The sequence below is a fragment of the Pseudopodoces humilis genome, chromosome 4 (genome assembly GCF_049639895.1).
Source record: "Pseudopodoces humilis isolate 2021_Gansu_Grassland_sample_001 chromosome 4, ASM4963989v1, whole genome shotgun sequence".
Classification (NCBI taxonomy): Eukaryota; Metazoa; Chordata; class Aves; order Passeriformes; family Paridae; genus Pseudopodoces; species Pseudopodoces humilis.
In genome coordinates, this window is record NC_142203.1 from 56,936,017 (window position 1) to 56,956,670 (window position 20,654).

General features: G+C 35.6%; 1 protein-coding gene across 1 annotated transcript in view; it reads right to left on the reverse strand.

Annotated features, from left to right (window-relative positions):
- Positions 1-20,654, reverse strand: part of CWC27 (CWC27 spliceosome associated cyclophilin) — a 100,028-nt gene that overhangs the window by 74,749 nt on the left and 4,625 nt on the right. The window contains exons 5-10 of the mRNA XM_005530099.3: positions 20,474-20,572; positions 20,216-20,319; positions 19,166-19,235; positions 16,635-16,714; positions 14,207-14,240; positions 10,267-10,442 (exon numbers count right to left, since the gene is read on the reverse strand). Of these exons, the coding sequence (XP_005530156.1) occupies positions 10,267-10,442; positions 14,207-14,240; positions 16,635-16,714; positions 19,166-19,235; positions 20,216-20,319; positions 20,474-20,572 (563 nt within the window). The remainder of the gene's footprint in view (positions 1-10,266; positions 10,443-14,206; positions 14,241-16,634; positions 16,715-19,165; positions 19,236-20,215; positions 20,320-20,473; positions 20,573-20,654) is intronic.

Here is a 20,654-nt window from a genome sequence, read left to right on the forward strand (position 1 = left end):
ACTTTCTGAAAAGCAGAAGCTTAGAACAGCTACCACATTAACACACCAAATTGGGTTTTCAAAGAACAAAAAAATAAGTTACTTTTTCAGGTTACTTCCATTCCCACTGTTTTTGATACCTAGCCAATGGATTACCACCAGTCAGTGTCTATGGTTCTTCTTAACACCATGGGAGAGAAAAAAAAGTTTTCAGGTAGCTTCAGCTTATGCATATCTCCATATCATTGCTGTGGCAATAAAACACAAGACATATTCTCTTGGGTAAAACAATTTTAAATGTATTTAGAATTTAGGAGAGTCCCATCTGCAAACCACTGGAGGCATGTATTATTTTGTCTACTTTACTTCTGGCATAAACTCCAAAATTCTTCAAAGGTAGTGCCCCACTTGTCCCCTTAAGTACAAGCTGAGTTTGGCATGTGAGGCAAGGACTGTATGTTGGAGCACCTGTAACTACAGCGTAAAACCTGGAAAATGTGTTGATCTTGACAACTGGCAGGTGCTTTCCATATTTTTATGCTGTAAAGTCAATTCATAAATAATGGAATAACTTCATTACTTCCTCACAGATAATAATCCAAACTCTACCTCTTTACTGGGGCTGAGTCCTGTCCAGATTTCCATAAAATGTTTCTCTAATGAAAAAGCACTGGTCCTGAAATACACTGAAAATACTTGGGTAGGTACTACCTGCATTATCTCCTACAACCTTGTCAGGTCTTCACAACCAAGATCATCCATGCTTGAATTAGTACCTTCTCAAGAATTTACATGAAAAACAAGAAAAACTGTCTAATTCAGCTAGTGTTCTTGATGTACTGTATCTAAGGCAAATGACTAACCTTATGGAATTCTGCTTGGAAACAGTTCAATCAAGATACAGAAGAACAGAAGTACTAAAATACTGCCATACTGTTCTGTGTATGTACCAGCACATTTCATATGCCTAGTACTTCTCCAAGAAGCTTACCAAATGACAGTTCAAACCAAGAGTGGAAGAACAGAAATGGAAATCTATTAACCACTGAAGAACAACAAGCAGAACACTTAGAACAGTCCTAAATGTGTTTAGTGTAATAAAGACCACTGAAAGTTAGGGTTTAGGAGAAATCTTTCAATACCCTGAATTGAAATAGGACAAGTAGCACAGATTTTTTTACTTGTTCTCTTGAAATTCAGCATTATAGGAGCTTTTGCACTTTTACAGAAATAGTGGATAGAATTTTATTCAATATTATTTAAAATCAATTCAGTATGTGATTAAATAGGTGCTTTTGCATAAAGTTGAAATGTAACCATTTAATATATAAACTGCTTAAAATAGTTTAAACCTTTGGACACTTACTTTAGTGTCATAATGGCCTGTTTCAAGTTAAGTTAAAATTAAACAACACAAGCTGTTTTGCCGGTTTATTACTACCAATGGCTCCTAGTTTTAAAAGAACACCCATACAAATGGAGCATAATAAACATGGAGGGAACAAGTCTTTTCTGAAATACAGAATTAATTATTTTTAATAAAAGTATTTACAATTTCCCCATGAAACACAAGCATTAACCTTAACAAGACATATGGAACCATGGAATGGATTGGGCTGGAACGAGATTCAAGAGGGAGAATCTTAGAATGGTTTGGGTTGGAAGGGATGGTTAAAAGTTATTGCGTCCAAGCCCCTACAATGTGCAGGGACATCTTCAACTAGCTCAGATTGCTCAGAGCTCTGTCCTGGCAGGCCTTGAACAAACTGCATGGGTGGAGCATCTACCACCTCTCTGGGCAGCCAGTTCAGCATTTCACCATCCTCATTATAATGAACATCATTTTTATGTCTAATCTAAATCAACCCTTTCTGTTTTTGGTTAAAACCATCACCTCTTATTCTTACTGTGAAAGACCCTCCTAAAAAGTTTACCACCATCTTTCATACAGGTTTTACCTCCCTTGCCCGGCTGTCCATACTTCTTTTGATGCAGCCCAACTGGCTTCTTGGGCTGCAAATGTATGTTTCCAGCTTATGTGAAGCTTCTTGTCAACCAACACCCCCCAACTTTTCTCCTCAGGGCCGCCTTCAATCCATTTTATGCTCACCCTGTATTTGTGCTTAGGATTGCTCTGATCCAGGTGCAGTACCTTGCACTTGGCATTGTTAAACTTGAGTACAGAGTTTCATTCTGAGAAAAAATTGAAAGAGGGGAAATATAGGTTTCAGAGTAGCATATACATTTTCACACAATGCTGTTGGGGAGTTTCTTAGTAGAGCTAAGCATAAGTTCCTGACTGGTTGCTAACTTGGCTAATTTTAGAGTCAATCCAAAAAACCTGAAAATGTGCTTCCCAGTACGTACATGTAAGGAAGTCTTAAAAAAATAGCAACACAAAATGGGCCAAAAAACCATCTTCAAGAATTAGGTTAAAAAGTTATTGCTTAAAATAGTTGTCAGAAGCAGATAACCACTGAGCAGAAATATACCCGTTCACGCCAGGGAACACTACTAAATCCATTAGTAGTGAATTGCACAAACTGTCACAGCAGCGAACTCTCATACCAGAACTGCTAGGCAACCTGGGCTTGCTGAATAAAACAAAAGCTGAAGATCTAATTGCCAAAATCTAGGAACTAAAAACCAGAGAAAATGACAAACTAATTCTCAGAGAGTGATGACTGAAAATAAACTGTAAAGCCCAATAAATGCAAGTGATATCAGCTGAATACCTGAAAGAAGGGCTGATGTGGTCTACCTGTGAATGAAGAGGAAGGTGGAAGTAAGAAAAAAAAGTTGCTGCTCTCTGTATACAGCATTCCTAAGGCTAATAGGAGATTAATGATGAAAGAGCTTTAAAGAATGTTGAGGAATTGGAGATGGACAAGAGCTCAAACCATAAAGTAATTTGAAGACTAGAAAAAATTTCTTACTGTGAAGGCCAGAAAGAACTTAATGTGTACAGTGTATTGAAAGGACTCAATTAGAATTTAAGTAAGAGAAAATACAGCCTGCTGAAGTGAACTTCAGAAAAGGCACAGTAGAAAATAATTCAGTGGCTACAAGCTGAACCCAGACAAGTTAAAATGTAAAACTGGAAGAGGTACTGTTAGGAATCATGTATCTAAGTACTGGAATAGAATACACTCGCTGACTATGGAGAAAACTACACTCTCTTGATATCTACAAAAATTATGTTTGAATGCCTTTCCTGTTCAGCTGAAGCCAAACAGTGAGTTCAATACAAGGGTAACTGGCAGTAAATTATGGCAGTACATACACTGTTTATCTAATTGTCTCCTTTGGCTTAAAACACTATTGAGAGAATACCTGAATTTGCTGTATAACAAAAACAGCAGTTCTCTAGGTACAGTGAAGTTGTAAAAAGAGTTTCTATTCAGAACCTCATAAGCCTGTCTTATTAACACGCAATATATATCTTCTGGTGCTAGACAGAAAAAAACAGGAGACAAAATCTATTGCTGGACAAAGCCTGATAGTAAGTTACACTTATTTTAAGAAAATGCTAGTAGGATTAGAAGTACAGCTATTAAAGTAGTTTTGTGAAGAAATATATCTGTTTATATAGAAACAGGTAAAACTTAACATTCCAAAGTAAATAAGTAGCTCTAAATATATGGTATTGGCATCACATTGCTATACTTATTAACAGCCAACATTAATAGAAAAGTAATAGAATAAAAAATCAATAGAAAAGTAGCTTGCTGAACACAAGATGAGATACTAGATTTAGATAAGTAGAAACATATAAATACACATTTTTACTACTTTTCACTGTAATGCTTAGCACAAGGTAACAAGTCCACAATAAATGCATTTAAACCAACATATTTTAACATAAATTATTAATTTACAAATACAAAATATCCAACTCATCATTTATAACAACTGCACATTTATAAAGATAGAAAAATTTCAATTTAAAGATCTTTTAAAAAAGATCTCCATGTGATCATGTAAAATTACCTTTGGCTTTTCCACACCATGGTACTATATTAGCACTTTAGAAAAGCCAAATTGCGTGCTCATTGTGGCAATGTTTATTCATGCTGATGCCAAAAAAATGTTGAGGTGTCTTGATGATATTCAATTTTTACTTTCTGGTCTGAATTGCACTTAGCATGAACTTGAAACCCTGCCTAACATTATTAACTATTTTTATTACAATTGTGCCTAGATGACAGAAGGACTGTGAGGATCCAAGCTGTCCAAGTTATTTCATGTTGTCTTTCAACAAAAAACCAAGTCTGAGGAATTACATCTTAAAAACTGCTAAAGGTTTGTGCTTTGAGGGTGAAGGAAGTAATTACTTATATATGCACAGAAAATATGTAAAGCGTATTTATAAATAATATATTTATTACTCACATATTTATTTTACTCATGACAAGCAAATGGATATAAGAAAAAACAGGAATGCAAAGGAGTGGCAATAGAGGTACTATTAATTACAAGTAGTTAATAGTAGTAGTTTACTACTACTATTCATCTCTTTAGTAATGATAGAGTAATTGATAGTAATAGTTTGTAAACAAATAGTTTGTAAACCAAAATAAATGTGATTACTTAGTTCAACTGCAAATTATACGATTATTAAGAGAAAATATACAAGAGGAAACACCAAATTAAATTCAAGAGATGTTAAGTTCTCAAAAGGTCAGCTTCTTTTCCTCAATAGTTTAGCTATTGCAAGCACGTATTTCATATTGCTATTTAATACCACATCCATTACAACTGAACTTGATTATACAGTGAAAAACTGTACAGTCTACTGTATTTCACTCCACACTGCATGTCTTGCAAACAAGAAGCACTGAAAATTTTTAAAGCTAGTAAGCAGAAATGTGTAGCATCTGAGCTCCACCTACAGGATGAAAATAAATGTGTAAGAAATACTTTTAATTACCAGACTAGAAGAGGACTATTTATTCTGAAGCCTTCAGATGGTCATCTCAAGCCACTGCCATTTTACAAACTCAATGCAATGCTGAGAAATTTTATTACTTATGCTAAGATGGTGAACACTTCTTCTACCTCTAAACATTCCTATATGTAAACAGGTGTTTTGCACTGTGAAGTTTAGATTCCATCTTTCTAATCAAAAACCCCAGATTCAATGAATTTCTCTAATAACTTGCCAGAATGACTGGGAAAATCTTTCTCAAGCTTTCTTATCTAATACAAAGTTGTCAAGTGTATAGAGCTATTTTAAAAATAGATACAAGAGGTTAAAATGCATACTGAAATGACTAAAATTAACTTCACCATTTGAGCACTTCAAGTATGGCTGCATTTAGAAGTGGTATTGGATTTTAGATTTGGATTTTCTTACCATGAATTTGAGAAGGTGTCTATAGTTTCCATACTGTTTCTCTAAAACAGATGTGCAACCTTCAGACCTCACAAATGCATTTTGATTAAAAGAAATTGGACTGATACAAATGAATACAGTTTTGCAGAAAAAGTCATGCATGTTAAAGACAGAACTCTGAAACAAATAATGTTAGTAGTTCAGTTATTCTACTAGCACATTTAAGTATCTGATGAGAAGAAATTTTGATATGAGATGTTTCTTCACCCACTGATATGTTTGTAGACATTACCCTCAAGCTATAGATGGTCCATCCAATCTTTTGTTTGACATTTACACCTCCCACATCTCTGCTTGTGATCAACGCAGGCTTTTACTACAGTGGGTGGTGAGCACCCATGAGTATATCATTAAACATCACCAGTACACTGAGAAAATAGTCACTATTTTAGACAATGAAACTTGATATTGTTTATCTTACTTTATCAAAACAGATCTCATTATTTGTACACATTATTTGTAACAAACGATATCATGCCTTTGATTTTCATGCCAGAGGACGTCAGACAATTATTTGGAAAACAGTAAGTCTAGAAATTGATGTTACTTTTGATACTAGGCAGTATCTCCCAAGGCTATGGCTCCCAACTGCTAAAAATGCATCCAATAAAACCCTTCTGAGTTAAGATAACCCATTTGGCTTTAATACTATTACTACTGCCACCCTGAAAGAGCAGAATAACCACAAACAGAGCACACTGATGGACCACATGCAGAGCCAGCAGCTTACAGACTGATTACACAAATGTCTCTTAAAATAAGCTATAGCATGATGCAAGCTTGGGCATCGAATGCCTCATTCCTAAGAGTATCCTCTAGCTTTGTGTTCTCTTCATGCTACAAACTTATTATTACACTTTAGACAATTTTCTTTCCAGCAGCTATTCTAATAAAACTACAGGGACAATAAATCATCCACCAGATAGGTGGATAGGTGGTTGGACAGATAGGTAGGAAGTGAATATATACAGATTCCAAAGCCCTTTGGTGTTGTAAAGGTGTTATTTGGCTGCCATAGGTTCTTTTTCTGAGAAAACTTTTCTTAGAGACCTTCCAAATATCAAATTCCTCGTCCTCCACTACTGAATATGACTATTTAATGCTAAACTGTAACTGGTTAGTCTCCCCTACCAAGAACAATTCATTGACTCTGAGAAGCCTCAACTTGTGTCAATCTCAACCACAGAACTAGTAACTAGATTTTGAGATTGAAGTTATTCAACTTACTCATTGATCTCAGTATACTTCCTGTGGTCCATCTGTCTACACCAGAGATAGTACAGCCGCCAATTCCCAAAGCAACACACAGCACTATTTTACGACAACGCAAAGTCAGGTGACCTGTTTTACAAGATGTCTTGTAAATGCTCTTTACAAAAATACCCAGTTATGTCTACATAGCTGTAAAATCATGATATTGTACTTTATGTACTGCAATTTACATGCTATTACTGAGAGAAAGGAACACTGAAAAACATAAAACCAGTGCTCCAGAATTAGAGTTTCTTGCTGGTTTCAGCTGAGGTGGAGTTAATTTTCTCTGCAGTACTAAGCATGGGGCTGTGTTTTGGACTTGAGCTGAACACAGAGTTGTTATCATAGACAGCCAAAGCCTTTTCTGCTTTTTGTACTGCCACGCAAGCAAGAGAAATGGAGTGTCTGGGAGGCTGGGAAAAGACACAGCCAGAACAGGTGGCCCCAGTTGACAAAAGAGCTATTTCAGGCCATGTGACATCATGCTCAGTATAAAAAGTGGAAGGAAGAAGGAAGAAACGGGGGACTTTTGGAGGGATGGAGTTTGTCTTCCCAAGCCACCGTTATATGTGATAGGGCCCTGCTATCCTGGAGATGGCTTTGTACTGCCTACCCATGGAAAGCAGTGAATTAACTCTTTGTTTTGCTTTACCTGCACATGCAGCTTTTGCTTTCCCTAATAAATTGTCTTTACTTCAGCTGAGTTCTCTTATCTTTTACCCTTCTAATTCTCTCCCAGATCCTGCTGGTGGAGGCTGTCAGTAGGTGGCTGCACGGGATTTGGTGGCTGGCTGGGGTTAAACCACAACACATGACTCCACTAAGATCAGATTTATGTATGGTTCCAAAATAAAGAGAATAACATCAGTTTACAGATCTGACCACACAGATGTTGACAACATGAAATCTGATGAATCATGGAAGTTAGTTACCTAGCCTCTAACCAGAAGTAAATCCTGTGACAGGAAAAACTAATGCTCACTTAAGTTATAGATTTTGTTTACAGTTTCTTTATTTTTGTTATTATGCTGGGTCTTTGATGTCAAATACTCTTATGGATCTCTATTACACAAAATTATGAGAAGTAAAATCTTCCAGGCCTGAGAAATAACTGACTGGAATCAGTCAGTTGAGCAGATCTGCTCAAATTGCAAAGGCCTCTGTACAGTACCTGGTGTGATTCTTAGACTCAGTAGGGAAGGAGATATAGAAAAGGACACTGAATTCCCTCTTAAATCCCTTGAATATTTTAGTTTCTAGAGCTCTTCAAACCTATTCAAGTGGTTAATACTAATTGCTTTCTTGGCAGTGTTGTCACTGGGCTTTTAACTGCTCTGAAAAGGCAGCCGAACTTCAAGATTTAGAGCTGGCATAATTTAATGTACCAGTATTAAAAGAATATCCAAAGTAATGCATAAAGTGTTCCTATCCCTCTAAAATTGTTGCCTTATTCTAAACATAAAAGCCACACAGAGTTAAAAATACTACTTAGCATGAAATGGTAGAAACTTACTAATCTTGCTTTTAAAATCATATAAAATTCTTCCAGTAAAAACAATTATACTGATATGTATCAAGTTGCAAACATCAGGGTGTAAGTTTTCTTTTCCCTTTATAATAACAAGTTTTGTTTTATAATTAAGATAATGACTGAACACTCACCAAAACTGACAAAACCCTTTTTCATTAAAACATATGGCTGATTTTATTTTTAGCAGTTATATACAGTCAAACAAAATCATAAAAACCTGCAAGAGGTGGAAGTCAGATACCTGAATTTCTGAGGACTCTAAAATGACAACTGATTCTGTTTCAGTTATTCCTTCCGTTTTCTAACCAAAGTTTCAATGTTTTATCTCAAAGTCTATTACTATAACAAATTTATCTTCACATGTTTTGATCCAGAGGTTCCCAGGGATGTATCCCACAAATATAATAATCATGGTAATTGCTATGGAAGTGGTGAACCAGGTCACAAAGAAAGACAAAATCTAGACTCTTCTAGATTATTGCATGTCAGCATTATGCCTTGGCCATCACCTAAATTATCTTACCTGCAATGACAGTAAATTGAAATAAAAACCCAATTAAAAGAAAACCAATATAAAAAAACAGGAAAAGAAGGAAAATGAACAGGGAAAGAAACTGGAATAGGAAAGGAAACTGGAATGGTTCCCTTCAAAGGAAACTGTCATGGGAGAGAATCCAAAACAGCTACTACATATGCAGAATTTAGCATGGGCAAAGCCTGACTAATTTAATCAGGAAGTTATCTATGACTGTTAGGAGCAGAAAATCTGAATTAGCTTTCTGATGCTTCCTCCACCAAGCCCCCAGGAAGTTTCACTGAATAAGTAAACTTACACATTTAACCTTTCAGCTGCAAAGTCTTAATTCTTCAGTAACTTCCGGAGTCTGTATTTACTGAAATACTGGACAATAATTTCCAGTAAGTTTCACATCACACTGACTACTCATCAGTTGTACACATGATGAATGTTTTTATGCAATATCAATACTATCCTCAAATTCACGCTGCAAGAAGAACTGTCAAAATGCAAGGTTCCAAGAAAACAAATTAACTCACGGAAAATTAAGTGCTAGTCAGTACACATCACAGAATATTCTGAGATGGAAGGGATGGTCACTAACACTGGCACAGCTAAGTTACATGACAGGAATCCTTGCTTTCGGGCTTGTAAAGAAAAACTGATGTGTGTGCTGCAATGTTGGAAAGCTGGTACACCACAAGGATGAGTACTGAATTAAACCAGACTTCACTGGATGTCTTTCCTTTCTGTGAGTCTCAGTGGTGGACAACTGTTGGAGCATGACATTGGTGGCTGGGTTCTTTTTCCCCAGGACTGAGATTGATGAGAGAGAGGCTGTTTTCTCATGTTTGGGCTTAGTTGTTTATTCTTTCCTTTTCTACATTACATATACACAGACTACAAGGAGCTAAACACACTAAGATAGAGGGGTGTAAAATGGAGAACGGAGAATCTTTCCAAGGTCTTTTATGTGTCTATTTGTCCAATAATCAAATGCCAAGTAAATTATTTTTCTTTGTGGCCCAATGACCCCACACTTGTGTGCTGCACTGCAGATTCTTTCATCCAATCACTCATTATTACCCAAAAACCCTTAGAAGAAGAAAATGAAGAAGGAAGAAGAAGGAGAAAGGGACAAAGCCCTAAATCCTCCATGTTGTCTCTTATTCTCTAATACAGCTTAAACTCCAAACTCTATCTTTCTCATCCAGTGACTTAACAAAACTCCCTAACTTACACACTCACATCATTAGTTTCTTTACTTAACTTTAAAAGCTGTCTCCATGGTTTTAGACTAAACTCAGCGCTCTCTTGGGTGTCAGAGCCAGGCACCACAGATAAGGGCCTATTTTCTGTGCTTCTGACCCCAACAATTACTATGTGTTAACACAGATAAAGAAGTTGCAAAACTCAGTCTTACAACTGAGAAGAAAGACAAAGTAAAGACTGAAAAATACATTAAAAACCGCTTTATTTCTAACTCTCACCGAAAAATAAAACTCTCATACAAGGCATCAATAAATACTGAAAATCTTAAAACTGTAAACTGTCTAAAGAAAAACACCCACCAAACAACACAATCCTTACCTACGACTAGTTGTTTTCCTTTCTGTCTTGGTTTCTTCCTCTTGAAGCTGCTGTTTAGTATTTTCACTTGTATCAATTTTCAATTTCTTGGCAATGCGTTCCTTTATTTGAAATCTCTCATTACAAGCAGCTTCGTCTTCTACACTATCAGCATCTTCATCATGTTCCTCTTCATCCTTTATTGATTTAGAATGATAAAACTACTTTAGATTTTTTCAGTACAGGATGACAAATATGGAATGTTTTTTCTTATACATATAATCTCTTCCAAGAACAAAAGCAAACTTTTCAAACAAATGTGTCCTTATTTGATTCAGAGGTAACAAAAAAATACAAATATGATAGTTTTTTTCCATATACAAATTATTTCATATGTGTAGGGTGAAAAAAACTAGAAGAGTCTATTCTAGACTATTAACTCTTACAGGTCTATAGATGACATCACAGAAGTGTGGTATTACCCGTACCATTGTTCATGAATCCAAAATCTTATTGAGACAATACACTAAACTTTTCCTTCATTTTCCACTGAAAGAAAAACTTAACTCCGTACCACATGGCTATACTACAGTCATGATGGGATGGAAGAGCTTAGAACATCAGCTCCTGTTAGGGAACTTACAAATACTAAATTGTTCATAACAGGCTGAGAAAACCTGTGGAATTGATCATTGCAGCTTGCTACAGAGGTCCAAGGAGAGGCCTCAGGCCTCCATGCCTAGCACAGGTAGGCAAAAGGGGATAAACCACCCTGGATCAAAGACATTTGAAGGCAGAAGTAATTGGAGAACGAACAGGTGGTCTGACTAGACCAAGGCATCTAAGTTTGACTACCTCCTTTGTTGAAGAAGGAAAGCTGTAGGAATCTTAATTGAAGAATGACAGCTTGAAGATGACATGGTACACCTTTTTACATTTATTTTGGTGTGATGCTCATCAGCAAAAGGAAAGTGAAAGATGCCACATGATTCTAATTTTAGCCAAAGAAAGAAAAGACACTTAGAAATACTAATCCAGATGACTTTACTGCATCCAGGAGATTGCCAGAAGGTACATGTACATGTTCTGGGTGTAATGGACAGGTACAAAGAAGAAAAGCATGAAGACCATGTCCATAAACACGGAGGAGGAAAGGCTAAAAAAGTAAAAGCAGCAAGAAGCAGAATTTGGGAATAGAAGGGAAAAGTCAAGAGCTGGATTTCAGAAGTTGTAGTGGAGTCACTGTTTAGACAATCTTTAGACTACTATGCTTAGATTTGAGATTTAGCCAAGACCAGTCAGAAATAAGAAAGAAATCTCTGAATATTCAGCATAGTAAAACAGCTGAATATTTTGACAATGGAAAGACTGAAAGGTTGTTGGGGGAGTCTGTTCTTTTTTAACAGGGGAAGAGAAAACTGGAACAGGATCAGCATTACCCTTAATTTACCAGAAAGATATTGTTAGACAGAGGACGTAATGAAACTTTCTAGATTTGCTTACATGATAAATTGTCAGAGAGATGGGTGACTAGAGGTCTCAATAGCAGGGGGAGGCCCAAAGAAAAAGTGACAGGACTGTGTTCAGAGTCCTTAACAATCAAGGGCAAAGACAGACTCCTGGTGGAGATTTGACTAGGGCTTAGGTGAGAGCATTTCGCTGAAACACAACTAATTGGACAGGAGAACTTCTGGAATAAAAATAGACAATTCTAAATAAATAGCAATTGCTAAGCAGTAAGCTAGTTAAAAATTACAGATACCTGAGTACCAGGAGGGGGGGTTGAAATTGGAGGGACAAAATGGTTCAACTTGTCTCACTTGGCTAAATCCCCTTCTTCCCAAACCATCCACTAGCCTCAGTTTGCACAGTATTTCATCATTTTTCTTCTAGAAAAACCCTGAGAAAATAGGATATATCCTTTCTCTTCAACTGCTTTCCTTCCTGCAGCTCTACTCTCTTCTCCTGTCCAGTCTCCTCCTTCAGTCCCTCTCTCTCTCATTAAGTCCCTCTGATATCAACAAATAGATTTAACAATTGTTTAAACAACCCAGACTGAACTGCATGGCACCTCAAAAGGGAAGTGGCCATTCTGCTGGCTGACGGTTGCTCCCCATGTGACACAGAAATGCAAAACTGCCAGCCTGAAAGCTCTATTACTTCTTGCTGCTGTTATTAGCTGGGTGGAGTTTCCCTATTCTTCTATTTAATATGGAAATAAAAATGTAATGAGATATTCTGTGACAAAATGACTAATGGCTACTGTATGTAATATGATCTCCCTATTTAAGAAGATTATTGAACCAAGGGGTGGGTAACTAATTTTATCTATACATAGTACTGCATGATACTTACTGTTCAACAACTGACTGACAAATAGGAAAAGAAATTGTACAGAAAAGAAATGTCAGTGGTGGGAAAAAAAAATTGTTAATACATTTCATATAATGTTTTCATTAACAACTTGGGCACAAAAAGAATCTTAACAAATAGCTACAAGGTACTGCTAATACAAAGGCTCTTTCAAACAATTAAGTGTACAAATCTGAGGACTGCAGTAAGAGAAACAGTATGGGATTAAAAAACATGAACAGCAAGGCCAGGTGCTTAGGGAATACTAACAAGAGTTTCTCTTACATGCTATGGGCTTGTAGGCTGGGAGAAGTAGGGAGATCTGGAAGAATTATTTGCTCCCAGGTTTACATGTTGCAGCTGTGTAAAAGCAAAGGTGATCCTGTGATGCGTTAACTAAAATAACTCTGACAGAGATGATAAAATACTAGTACAACTTTACAAGACCCAGGTAACTGCCTGAAGTCCTCAATCTTAGCTAAAATCTTAAATTTAATGAAATCTAAAGAGAACACCTCTCCAGGAAAAAAAGAGTAAAAGCCTTCATATTTCCAACTTTGGCTTAACTAGGTATATCTATTTAAATTTTTATTCTTCAACCTAATACATCCATGTTCTATAATCCACAAATCCAGTTTGCTTAACAAAGAGATATTTGAATATCTGAAGAACTATTAATTAAATAGCATTCTCCAAACCTTTCTAACACTAGAATTCTTCTGCACAGCAGAAATTACAAAGGAAAAGAGTGAAAAAGCCTGAATTCATACTATGCCTTGTGAAAAGTGGAACAGGGTGTAAGCAGATGCTTTTTTTTCAGGCACACAAATGGGAGAGACTGTGTTCTTCCTTTACTTCCACTGTGTCAACACAAAGTGTAGTTAATACCTGTGCATGATGGACAGATATAGAAAACAATACTTTCCAGGATTCAATTAGGTGAATGGGAGATTACAGTCCTAGTCCTATAATACGTCCTTATCCAAACAGAAATTCAAAGGGGTACTCCCATGACCTATAGCTGGAGACAGAGACATCAGCTAACAAGCTTATGCTTACCTGCATCATGTATGACAATTTACTAGTATTTAAATTGTCTCCATGGTTAGTTGAATGTTACTGCCTGGCTATTCAAATTCCATGTCTTTCAGAGGTGACAGTCTTCATCAATACAAGTTCACTGCTACAATTAATTAATTCACTGACTTTTTGTTCTCTTGAAGAAATCTTTTAAACAGGACTCTGACTCACATGCAGACTTACCCTTGAACATTGCAATTATATAATTATTCATTACAAGCTTGATTTTAATTATTTTTTATAAGCAGTTTCAGGTGGTTTGTTACTCTGTGGTACATAACCCATATACTGTATCATATAACTAATCTACTGATTGAAATACAATACAAAGAGTTTCTATAAAAGGTATGCTAATTCTACCCTGCTGTGAATAGCCGAACCTTAGAACTTGGAGAGCCTTCTCACTTCTGCCAGAAATCTGACCTGAGCTAGTTCTTAAAGATTTCTCAAGTAAAATTTGTTCCCCAAAGAAAATTTAATCTGCACACAGTAAAAAACGAAGAATTCTTTGTAAAAAAATAATACTTGCCTCACTCAAATCCTTTTCTTCATTTGCCACTTCACTAAAAAAAGAAAAAAAAGTAACTATTTTGAAATGCTAGAGATTCAAAATTTTTAAAACCCAACATTTCTTAAATAAAAAAAAAATTGTTAGCAACCTGAAATTTTAGTAAACTTACTAATTTACATCATCTTCACATTTATCTGAAAGGTATCAATATTATTTTCTATCATTTGACTTTTGAATCTTTTCTGATTAGAAATGCTTAAAAACAAGGGCTTTCATACAATGGAGAAATCCTAACCATATCTTGAGCTACTCAAGCAAAATGCTAATGTATATAGTCAAAAGCTCCAAGACTCAGTTGAGATGTTTTTTATCTCATTTATCAAACAATTAGTAACATTTCATTGCAACTAGTTTATACTCTGGAAGATGCATTTTACTGATACGTAAGTGTCGACACTTTAATGGGGATTCTAGGAATATTTCTAGGTCTCAATGAGACAGGAGCAGTTGATGGCTGTTAGAAAAGTATTTATTGTATAAAAGCATCAGTCTCAAAGACAAAGAGTTTAGAAAGTTAAAGTCTTTACTAAAAGCTTTGGCATAAAGTCCCGAGTTCTGAGCAGCAGGTCGCAGATATAAGGTCCTGCTGTTTGGGGTAGCAGCTTCTCAGTGTGGAGCTCTGCTGCCCTGGACCACAAGAGCAGTTGGTGATGATGATGGTGCTGCTGTTCTTTTTCTTTGGATGTTTTCCTCTGATCCCCAATACAGGGGATTAAATTCATAAATCATCCAATCAGCTAAAAGCACACTTCTAAAAAAAATATTTTCTACATCAATCTGAACTTAATTTTAACATGTGAAAATAATGTTCTTTTTACTTAAATCTTACATATAGGGCATTATCTGTTTACATGAATAATCCTATATGTTCTTATCCAAGAATAAAAGCTGTATTTTCATTATGTCTAGAGCAAAGTTGAGTCTATGAAGGCTATTATCACTGATCTATTTAATATCTTACCTATTTAAAATAGATAATAAGGTTTTTCACTAGCTAACACAGACTCTTAAGGCACTTAAGCTATATTTTTACTCACTTAAAACTAAAACTTACACTTTTACTTTATATTTATGGTTTAATATATTTTAATTCTTTTCTCTCTCTGAGGAGCTCAGAGATGCTTTTATTTTGGATTCCAACACTTAAGCATAACATCAAGATTTTAATTTGTTATACAGCTACAGTTTGGTGAATAAAAAAATAAATCTATTTGAATATGCTAAGGCTAACACACCCACTGTTAATTATCACAAGCTAATAGTAAGGGCCCTTGAACCTTTTTAGCCCACATTTTAAAAAAAGAAAATCTCAGAAATCTTAAGAGAAAAACCAAGGAATATTAAAGAAGTCTCAAAAGTCAAGACTTTGAAGTCAAGGCTCTAAACAATCAGTAAGTAATCAAGATCATTAAAGAAACTCTGGATGTGTTGCTGCAATCAATGACATTAATTTAATAAAGTGCTGCACCTGAGTCAGGGCAATCGATGATATAATAGAGGTGATGGGGATGAATGGACTGAAAGCAGCCCAGTAAGGAAGACTTGGGGGTGCTGCTGGATGAAAGGCTGGACATGAGTTGACAATGCACACTGAAGCCCAGAAAACCAATTGTGCCCTGGGCTGCGTCCAAAGCAGCATCAGCAGCACACTAATTTTTCATGTGTTCTTTAGATTTGGAAAAAATATATTTTCAGCATAAGCAGGGTTAGAGGGTTGGGAAAAGCAACCCTCTAGAATAATCACAGCAAAGAACATCTTCATCATGACAAAAATTTAAGTAACTTTAAAAGTTTAGACTGTAAGAGAGTCTAAGAAAGGACTGTGGTAAAGAGAGGTATAAAAGGGACTGTCTGCTCACTGTCTGTTCCAGAATGAGAGTTAGAATTCATGAAATGCCACTAGCAGCAGTGAAACAGAACAAAAAGGGGAGACCTTTCTGTAGTGGACAGGACAGTATGAATGGAAACAGTATTACAAGAGACTTAGTCAACACTTTGAGGAGAGCTCTATTAAAAGTTACTAAACAGATGAACCACATCCAACTCTGACAGTCCTCTGAGGTGAAGATTGATGGAGGCTGGGAGACTACTCAGATGAACTCTACATTTGCACTGCTTTTATTCTTTACTGGGCATCTACCGATGGCCAGTGGTGGTGACAGCTTAGTGGGTTAGAGAAATATTTGGTCTGATCTAGCACTGGTGCTCTTAAATTTTAAATTTAATTTTTTAATTTAATTTAATTTTTAAATTTACTTTTAAAATTTAAATTAAATTTTAGAAGCGTAATGTGAAAACGTAACTCTTAAATGAGCATACATGCTGATAATTTGGTATAACATACTGAAAGTAGATCTGTTCTAGAAATTGGAAATCACATACTAACCTTTTGACAGCAGGAACTGAGCTTAGACGTGGATCATCCTTCAGGAGATCATGACTACTTTTACTTTTTCCCTTCATGCTCTGTTAAAAGAAAAAAGAAAAAATTATTATTCATTCCAGTGTTTAAGAGACTATATAGTGAAAAAAGATTATCGTAAGAAAAATATAACTTGGTTTTTTTCATCCAGTAAGCATAAACACTTTTAAGAACAGAAGGACATAGAAAGTGCTCCAGAAAGAGAAACATCAAGCCAACAATCCTCAGATTAATTTTTGCAATAACAATACACTTAGTTTTAAAGGACAGAGAGAGGGGAAAAAAAGAAGATGCTGTTTAGTCACGTACAATCATTACACATCATTAAGACAGTAGGTCTAGCACATGAACACTTGAGTGAATTAAGAAGTTAGAACATGACTTTCCAATAATGACACATGACACCTGAAAGAACCGCCATGTACGAAACTTATTAACTGGAAGAATATTAATTAGATCCCTAGAGAAAAATAAAGAAATTAACAAACTGCAATACATCAATCTGGAATACATCATTCAGGAATCATCTACTGACACAAGGAGTCAAATAAATCTAACAACACATAAGATCTTCAGGCAGAAAGACTGCAGTTAGAAAGCATTCCACATGCTAAACTGAAAAAAAGTATACTTAATTTTCAGAGAAAAACTCGGACTGAAAATCTCTGGTACAGGAACATACATGTCTGTATTGTGACTACATTGTGAATGTCTCCATTGCAGATGCACTGTCAAATGCTTCTGGGAAGACAGGAGACATGTGGAAAAAATCTCACTCATTTAACTGCAACTACAATTTTTTATTATGTAGAAAACAAAGACTAACACATTCATCAAGATAAAAAGGTTATTTCTTTATTAAGAAAGGGGTGGTGTGTTTGGAGTGGTGGTGGGGCTGTATATCACAAAGTGCTCCAAACAAGTACAGACAGTAAATAGTCTGGACACTGAAAGCTACAGTTTAAACACTGATCAACGACCAGCAGGGACCCTACAGCCAGCTCCCTGGCTACACTAATAGCCTTCATGGCTGTGGGGAGCTAGTTTTACCCAGAGCTTCTCTGCCCTTCTTAAACAAGCTAGCATCAGCATCTAGAACCAGAAAAAGCTCATAGGACTCCACGTTTGTAGGTGTCAAACGATCTCAATAGTAACTTTCACCTTCCATTTTTCTTATCAAAAACAGAGAATTCAAGTTGGTGCTGATATTCATGTGCTTCAACTTAATCAGATTAAAACAATGTCCAAAACTAAAGAGACACTGATCTCGACCTCTTATGAACAATGAGGTTTCAAAAAGGTTTTATTTTGTTACAAAGAGTGAAGATGAATTTTTCATAAGGAGTTGGTCACTTATCTAGCTACAGCCAGTCCAGAATTTAGTCAGGACAAATAGGCAAATGAGATTTTGAGGACAAGTTTTAAGACAGCATGAAAACACTGAAACTAGGCTTATCAGGAAAGAGGCATTCTATTTAGATAATTTTAAACTGAAAACAAGTATTTGGCATGAAAAAAAAGAAAGCCCAAGCAACTGAGCTAAATGCAGTATTGCAAGCCAAATATATAGCAAGAGCAAAATAGCAGATGAGCATATTAAGGTAAACAAGTCAAGTCTGTCTGACTGTAAGTTGAAAAAGAGAAAGATAAATAGTTAAAGCTGCTGTTGTAATGAGTGTCTATTACCATTTTGACTGACATTATCTCACTATAATACTGCCCATCATTATTCACTGTTTTCCTTCTGTACTTTAGCTAACTTCTGAGAACTAACAAAAATTTTTTCAATTATGTGGTAGAGGATGCAGGACCATGTAGTCTGATCACTAACTGAAGCAACGAGGTACTGTAGAATGCCCAGGAGTCTAATGAAACAACTTGGTCAGCAGTAGAAATGAAATGAGCAATTTAAGAAATTTTATAACTAACCTTATTTAAGTCAGGGAAGAAATGTTAGATCAAAGATTACCTGTGCAATCCTGATTCTGTGAATGTGAACATTTCACTATAGTGCACTATTAAATTACGATAATAGACTATTTTCTCCACAATAACCGTGCTTCATTTTGCTCACAGATGGATGGATATATGTAAGAAAATGGAGATAAACATGCACTTGAAATGCATATGATCATCTTCATTATTCAAGTATTTCACCATATAATCGCACTCATAAATAAAGGACTTGAAAAAGAATAAGTACCTTTCACTTCCATGATTTTTAAACAGCAGACAGATTTATACTATGAAATTTTATGTTCATAGAAATGTAAAAATTCCATGCAGTAACTGAAGGCACCTTCAAAATCAAGCAAGCTAAAAACTTGTTTTTGCAAAATGCTATAACAGCAGAATCCTAAAAACTGAAGCAACTGCTAGTATTATTGTTCAAAATGCAAACATAAGAAGACGACCTAGAATTTTAAAGCTTTACACAAATATGCAGAAAAGGTAATTAGGTTGAAAAGAAAAATAAGAATAATTTGGTACAATACCTGACTAACTCTACTGACTTCTTCCTCTTCTTCTTCAGCTTCTTCCCCAAAGGAAAGCAGGCTAAAGTTCCTTTAAGAAAAAAAAGAAAATTTATTGTAAAATTTTAAATACCATCTTAGTAACATTCAATTAACCTTAAATATATTACATTTAAGTTGTATGTGATTTTTTAAAAACCTTTTTGTCCTGAGCTATGTACTGATTCCAAACAACTACCGCATTGTGCTTTGAAATAAATCATACATATTTAGAAAAGCACATTGTACTATACTCCTGAGATAAAACAAGGCTAGCAAAGCATCAGTAAAGGCACAATTTAAGAAATCCTGTCTTGACTAACTTACCCAGATTCTTTAATGCTGACAGTTCTGCTGCATTTTTTTTTCTCAACAGAGCAGCATTCAAGATGCAAGATTTTCAAGATATGACAGCTCAGACAGGTATCAAATGTATACACATTCACAGAATGTAATTAAAAGAATTTATGATCTATAATTTCTTTTTCAAGAGTTAATTGTTCACATTGTAGGAACCAGTTAGTTGCAATATCTTCTATTTTTATGCAGCAGAACTGAGAGCACGCCCACTTTAGATTCCTATTACTTTTCACTGCATGTTTGTGACTACAAATTTTCATTCACAGAAACTAAAATTTCCCACGTCAAGATGCCTGCCTCTTGCTAAGTACTTCAGTGGGGGAGAAATGGTGTCTGATAAAAGAAGTTCAAAAAATCCCAAACAACTGAGCTGCAACCTAGTTACTCCTACCAGTAGGTTTTAACTGCAGAGTCATCTCAGTCAGATGACTGCACATTGTGGCATCTGGGAAAGATAAACTACCTTGTATTATTTTCAACAAACTATCACCATGCACAAAACAGTTACAGCTCAGCAGATGCACAGTAACATTTCAGTCAGAGAAACTAGATTTGCATGACTCTCTCTGGAAAAAAGGAAGTGCTTCAAAGGCAGAAATGGAAATAAAAATTGCTAAGCTAAAATTTAAATGCGAAAGAAAATTAACCGCCATTTATGTTGCATGTATTTACTTTGTGCCTTTTACTTTGGACTTTTTAATTTCTTCTTCTCCTTTGTCCTTCTTCAGTTTTCTGTTTGGTCTTGGGACAATGTCATCAAAAGGATTAAACAAAACCTGTTAAAAAAGCCAGTATTTTAGACACATCTTTAATGAATATTTTGTAATTAAGTGATTCAATATTTCAAAACAATACGCAAAAGGACAAGCCAAATTTTCTGAACACTGCATAAAATAATTTTTAAATGTCACATTTCAAAACACAACATACCTCACTACTTCTTATTTTGTGTGGACTGAGAGGTCTCTCTTCCTTGTCAACTTCTACTTCAGCCAGGCGCAACATGTTATATATCGTATCCCCTGTAACCTGGCAAATTTACAAAGAAAGGTTTGAAAATTCTTGACTGTAATGTGTGGTATTTATTGTGCAAAATACAAGGCAATTATTG